The 6,712-nt window shown below is 50.7% G+C and overlaps 1 protein-coding gene across 1 annotated transcript; it reads right to left on the bottom strand.

The window, feature by feature from the left end:
- Window positions 1–4,294: 4,294 nt before the first annotated feature.
- On the bottom strand, window positions 4,295–6,411 carry LOC123413188 (galactoside 2-alpha-L-fucosyltransferase-like). Its single transcript, XM_045106137.1, has 3 exons — window positions 6,126–6,411; window positions 4,799–5,789; window positions 4,295–4,582 (listed from the first exon to the last, which is right to left on the bottom strand). The coding sequence occupies exons 1-3, from the start codon at window positions 6,409–6,411 to the stop codon at window positions 4,345–4,347; spliced, it is 1,515 nt and encodes a 504-aa protein (XP_044962072.1). The 3' UTR covers window positions 4,295–4,344.
- Window positions 6,412–6,712: the final 301 nt, after the last annotated feature.

Below are 6,712 nucleotides of genomic sequence, written 5' to 3'. Positions count from 1 at the left end.
ATGTAGAGGGATAGATTCATGCAATATGATATAAACCCCATCTTTTTACCCTTGATGGCAACAACACGATGCGTGCCTCTCTACCCCTTCTGTCACTAGGTGAGGACACCGCACGGTATGAACCCAAAACCAAGCACTTCTCCCATTGCAAGAATTATAGATCAAGTTGGCCAAACAAAACCCACAACTCGAAGAGAATTACAAGGATACAAAATCATGCATATAAGAGATCAGAGGAGACTCAAATAATATTCATAGATAATCTGATGATAAATCAACAATTCATCGGATCTCGACAAACACACGCAAAAGAAGATCCCATTAGATAGATCTCCATGAAGATCATGGAGAACTTTGTATTGAAGATCCAAGAGAGAGAAGAAGCCATCTAGCTACTAGCTATGGACCCGAAGGTCTATGGTGAACTACTCATGCATCATCGGAGAGGCAATGGTGTTGATGAAGAAGCCCTGCGTGTCCGAATCCCCCTCCGGCAAGGCACCAGAACGGTCCCCAGATGGGATCTTGCGGAGACAGAAGCTTGCGGCGGCGGAAAGGTATTTTCGTGGCTCTCTCTGGTGGTTCTGGATTTTTAGAGAACTTATAGGCGAAAGAAGTAGGGCAAAGGAGCCACGGGGGGGCCACAAGCCTGCTAGGCGCGCCCCCAGGCTGCGGCTACGGGGCTTGTGACCTCCCCCGAGGTCCTTTGCCTTGGTTCTCAAGTTCCATGCGTATCTTCTGTTATGGAAACCCCCCCCCCCCCCCCCCGCGGGTTTTATTCCGTTTGGACTCTGTTTAATATTCTTCTCTAAAAAAGGTCAAAAACACGGAAAAAACAGAAACTGACACTTGGCACTAGTTAATAGGTTAGTCCCAAAAAAGATATAAAATAGCATATTCATGCATAATAAACATCCAAAGTTGACATGATAATAGCATGGAACCATCAAAAATATAGATACGTTGGAGACATATCAACCGCCTCGGTCAAATCCGATTCAACTAAAGTTGAAGAAAAAGACACCCGCCAGTCATCTTTATGCAACAAGTTGCATGTTAGTCGATGAAACTGGTCTCTCGTAAGCGTATGAGTAAGGTTGGTCCGGGCCGCTTCAATCCAACTGTACCGCTGAATCGAGAAAAGACTAAGGAGGGCAGCAAATCGAACATCAACGCCCACAAAAACTTTTGTGTTCTACTCGAGATTACATCTACGCATGAACCTAGCTCATGATGCCACTGTTGGGGAACATTGCATGGGAAGCAAAAATTTCCTACGCACACGAAGACCTATCATGGTGATGTTCATCTCCGAGAGGGAGATCGGATCCACATACCATTGTAGATCGCTAAGCGGGAAGCGTTAAGAAACGCGGTTGATGTAGTGGCAAGGCTTCGTGATTCAAATCACCGTCGTCCCACGATCCGTCCTGATCTAGCACCGAACGGAAGGCACCTCTGCGTTGAGCACACGTACATCTCGATGACGATCTCCGCCTTCTTGATCCTGCAAGAGAGACGGGTAAGTAGATGAGTTCTCCGGCATCGTGGCGGCGCGCTGGTGATGGTGATTATCTATTCCTGCAAGGCTCCGCCCGAGCTCCGCAAAAATCCGATCTAGAGGAAGAACTACGAAGTAGAGGTTTAGGGTTGCACGTGGCAAAGTTTTGTCTCAAAAACCCTAAAACCTCTAATATATATAGGAGGAGGGGAGGGGCTAGCCTTGAGGCTCAAGGGAGCCTCTAGGGCGTCGGCCGAAGTGGGAGGAGCAGGGATCCTCCTCCAATTCGGTTTGGAGGGAGGAGTCCCTTCCTTCCTTCCAGCCTCCTCTTTTTTTCCTTTTGCATTGTTTTTTCTCCTTGGCCGAAATAGTCCTATTGGGCTGGCTACACCAGCCCACTAAGGGCTGGTATACCACCCATGGGCCTATTAGGTTCTCTCCCGTGTGGGTGGCTCCTCCCGGTAAAATCCCGGAACCCATTCGTCACTCCCGGTACAGTGTCGGCAATGCCCGAAATCTTTCCGGAAGCCAAATGCAATAGTCCTATATACCAATCTTCGTTTCCGAACCATTCTGGAACCCTCGTGACGTCCGTGATCTCATCCGGGACTCCGAACAAAACTTCGGTCACCAGCACCTATAACTCAACTATACCGATACGTCACCGAACCTTAAGTGTGCAGACTCTGCGGGTTCGAGAACTATGCAGACATGACCTGAGACACTCCCCGGTCAATATCCAATAGCGAGACCTGGATGTCCATATTGGATCCTACATATTCTACGAAGATCTTATCGGTTGAACCTCTGTGCCAAGGATTCATATAATCCCGTATACCATTCCCTTTGTCCTTCGGTATGTTACTTGCCCGAGATTTGATCGTCGATATCCCTATACCTATTTCAATCTCGTTACCGGCAAGTCTCTTTACTCGTTCCGTAATACAAGATCCCGTGACTAACACTTCAGTCACATTGCTTGCAAGGCTTATATGTGATGTTATATTACCGAGTGGGCCCCGAGATACCTCTCCGTTACACGGAGTGACAAATCCCAGTCTTGATCCATGCTAACTCAACGGACACCTTCGGAGATACCTATAGAGCACCTTTATAGTCACCCAGTAACGTTCGGCATTTGATACGCACAAGGTATTCCTCCGGTGTCAATGAGTTACATGATCTCATGGTCATAGGAATGAATACTTGACACGTAGAAAACAATAGCAACAAAATGACACAATCACATGCTACATTTATAGTTTGGGTCTTGTCCATCACATCATTCTCCCAATGATATGATCGAGTCATCAAGTGACAACACTTGTATATGGTCGAAAACCTTAACCATCCTTGATCAACTGGTTAGTCAACTAGAGGCTTACTAGGGACATTGTTTTGTCTATATATCCACACATGCATTTATATTTTCATTCAATATAATTATAGCATGGATAATAAACGATTACCTTGAAACAGGAAATATAATAATAACTATTTTATTATTGCCCCTAGGGCATATTTCCAACAGCGTTTCCCTTTAGTAAATACATGTTCGACCCGTGTGCGCGCAAGACCTCGACCTGGTGGCGCATGTTCTGTTTCCCGCGCCACTACAGAGATGTGAGTGTCGGTGTCAAGTTAGTCGACTGAGTTGGCTCGGTGCAGAGGATTTGGTTTAGCAAACACTGGTGTTTTTAGGCTTGAATGGTCACTTAAATACATGTTCGTCCTCGCAAAAAGAACAAAAATACTAAAAGTCCTTACCGGCCTGTAATTGAAAATGTTATCTTTGGAACGTCAGGGTTTTTATGCTTCCTAGCGAACGAATTCAGTGACGCTGGATCAGATGCACAAATCTTAAAGCACAGGAGAGAGACACATTAGCCAGACCAAGGCGTCCGCTGGGACTAGATATACCTGCGAACGCCTAGCAACCACACCCCCTCTTGTTTGTCTCTTTCACTTCTCTCCCATTCCCCACCTTCCACCTACACTAGTAGATGATGTGGGAGGCGGCGGAGAAAACGTAGAGGCCGCCGACACTGTCACCATCGATATCCTCAACGGGCGGACCTCACTGGGATTTGGCAACTTGATCGATGACCGAGCCGACTGCTCCATGCCCACGCCACCGCCGGGTCTCTCGTACAGTATCTCTTTACCTTTACACCTGCCTCACATTGAATTAACAAGAGTCCAACCACAAAAATAACATAAGCCGTTAGATTAAGGACCAGTTCTTTTTAAACTCTAAGACAAATTCTCCCATAAGTTGCCCCCTTGTCGAGATTTTCTTCCCCATCATTCTGTAGAAGAGAGTGATTTTTTCATCTTTCGGGTGCCCTTACATCCTCTATGAACAGTAGATTAAAAAAATCAAAAAAAAAAAACTTCACAACATCAAGGATAAAACTATGTAGGTGCTTGCAAGTTTTCGTGCTAAACAAACATGCGAGAAGCTCTACACAAAGAAATAGATTTTAGTGCTTAAAGTTTTGAGCACTTTTTGCATTAAAAATCTCAAACTCGTGCATATATCTTTCTCTACATAATATCTTATGAAAACTTGCAAGAACCTACAAAATCTGACCATATTTGATGTCGCGAAGTTTCTGATTTTTTTTCTATTTTTTAAAATTTACTGTTCATAGGGTGTGGCACACCCGGAAGCTATCACACTTTTCTCGTTCGTAGAACTTACTACGAACGAATACAGATGGAGCTTCTCGGAAAGCTAAGATTGTCTCCAATCCCCATCGGTATTTTATATCGGTAATGACATGCCTAATAGAACTTCATTGTCAATTTGTGATCGAGTGTGTTCATTTTACATCGCCCGTTCAGTTCTCCGGGTCAACAAGTTTCAGCCCCCAGCTCATGTCTTCGCAGTGCCGGACATGCGGCACAATCTTTCCGGTATCGGCGCCGCGCCTGGCCCTGCAGTCGTAGAAGGGAGGCCCGTGCAGGCACGGCTCCATGGACGCCGCCCGCCGACACGGCGGATCGGGCGTGGTGAGGTTCTCCGGCTTGAACATGATCCACGGGGTGAGCCCGCCGAGGCCGTGGCCGACGTACCCGAACGTGGACCAGCCGCTGGTGACAATGGCGTCGGTCATGCTGAGCAGGTACATCTCGGCCAGCGCCTTCATGTCGTGCGTGGCCTCGCCGGTGAGCTGGTGCTCCTCGTGGCTCGGCTGGTGCACGCTGACGACCTCGCCGGCGGCCGTCGCCGACTGCCAGTACCTGCCCCGGATGTTCTCAAAGTACCATGAGCTGAGGCCGGTCATGAGGACGGCCTTCGATCGCGCGCCGCCGGCCGTCGAGACCGGCGGCCCCGGGTCCCGCGGCACCACCTCGGGCAGCAGACGCTCCTGCGACGTGCACGCGAGGATCTGATCCAGGACGTGCTTGAACGGCGTGTCGCCGTCGAACACCCTGACCTGGATGCCCAGCCGTTCGTCCGAATTTTTCAGGTACGAGTCGTAGAACCTCGTGATCAGCCCCCACACCTTGTTCGTCGGGTGGAAGAGGAACCGCGCCAGGAGGTAGAACACCGAGTCTTTCCGCGGGAACAGCTTGTCGAGCTCCTCCTGGTAGGCCGGGTTCAGGAAGAGCGCCGGCACGAAGTACCCGTCCGTCCTCATCACCAGCCACGGCGCACGGTGGAGGAACTCCCGGTGGTCGTCGCAGTAGAAGAGCTTGTCGTGGTACGTGCAGGCGTGGTCGAGGTCGACGAAGACGTACGGCAGCTCGGACATGGACGCGGCCCGGCCGTACTCCCGCACCAGGTTCCGGTAGCTCTCCGGCACCTCGCCGGTCAGGTTCTCGAGGTCCCTGAGCGGGAAGTCCGGTGGGAGCAGCCACGACGTCGCCTGGAACGGCTCGCAGAAGAGGTCGGGCAGCGACGTCCCCCGGTGGACGAGCAGCACGCGGTCGGTGAGCATGGCGTAGAGGAACGCCGACGCCATGGCCAGTATCCGGTTCCCTAGGCCCCTGTAAGGCACCAGCACGAGGTACTTGCAAGCGTCGTCATCCTCGGCATGGGTTGTGCGGCCCGTGCCGTTTCGCCGGGGCACCAGCCGCTCCGCCGCTCGCCGGTACGCCTCGGTGCCCGGGCCGCACCGCCTCTGTAGCGCCTCCTGCTCCCGCAGCCGCTTCACAAGGTGCGTGGACGGCGAGCGCGCCAGTTTCTTTTGGTGGGACGTGGACTGGTACCGGCTGATGCACGATTGCTCGTCGAACCCCGGAACGAGCAGGCCTCCAAGGAGCCCCTCCTGATTGGATTCTGCAAGGCAACACGTGAGGGAAATTAGCGCCTCTTCTCCCCAGTTTGGCATTGTGTAATGCATATCTCCTAGTACAATGAAGAGAGTGGATTTTTAGAGAACACCTTTCTCTACAATGAAACACCAGCGCGAGATGCGCAATATCTGTCATGAGTTCATGGCACTTGGCAATCGATTGGCCTTTGGTGTTCAATCTTTGATGCAAGTTCATCTCGCCATGAATCAAATTCGTTCGGAAACATGGCGTATATAAGCATGCAAGATTAAGCGCGCAATGAAGAGATGGCAGAGGAAGATAAAGAGATGGGCGCATTTATCGCTTCGACGGTTCCTACCTCGGCGGTCGTACGTCGTCCTTGCCGTCGCCGTCGCCGCCGATGTCCAGCCGGACGCCAGCGGCAACGGCCTGTCTCGCCGGCTAACCATGATCACCAGGAACGGCAGCGCGACGAGGCAAACGGCAAGCGACGAGATCCACTTCCTCGCGATCCATGGCTTTCCTTCGTCCTCCTCCTCGGTCTCCCCGTCGGCGCGGTGATCGGCCGTCTCCACGGCGACCGAGTATTGCTGCGGCCGCTTGCTTATGCCATTGCCAATGCCAGCACCGCCCTCCAAGGCCATTGCTACCTGGTGGATCGTGCGTTTTTCCCGGGCTCACGGATCTCATTCTGACTGATGCTAGGAATTAGGAAAGGCTCCACTATTTGGAAAGGGGCTAAAAAGGAAAATTATACGCTGTAAAAATGGAACTCTATCAATAAAGAGACGTAATCTCGCAGCGTTACGGTTGCCTTATTGCTGTCTTTGGCACTTCCTCCAGCCTAGAGAAGTGCTAAATTGGGGGATTTGGAGCCCCCCTTCTTGTTGCCTTTCACCTTGTACTACTTGATTCGTCTTTATAGTGAAAGATTGCTCGTGATCA

This window comes from Hordeum vulgare, chromosome 7H (genome assembly GCF_904849725.1).
Source record: "Hordeum vulgare subsp. vulgare chromosome 7H, MorexV3_pseudomolecules_assembly, whole genome shotgun sequence".
Taxonomy (NCBI): domain Eukaryota; kingdom Viridiplantae; phylum Streptophyta; class Magnoliopsida; order Poales; family Poaceae; genus Hordeum; species Hordeum vulgare.
Note: the sequence above shows the minus strand (reverse complement) of the source record. Positions and strands in the feature narration are given on the sequence as shown.

What these genes read in the sequence shown, in the direction of transcription:
- LOC123413188 (XM_045106137.1), bottom strand. Translation starts at nt 6,411, where the DNA reads ATGGCCTTGGAGGGCGGTGCTGGCATTGGCAATGGCATAAGCAAGCGG. An exon ending in GACGACGTACGACCGCCGAG is followed by an intron (nt 5,790 to 6,125) that starts GTAGGAACCGTC and finishes GTTGCCTTGCAG; the next exon opens with AATCCAATCAGGAGGGGCTC. An exon ending in GGCGGCGCGCGATCGAAGGC is followed by an intron (nt 4,583 to 4,798) that starts CGTCCTCATGAC and finishes CTGGTCCACGTT; the next exon opens with CGGGTACGTCGGCCACGGCC.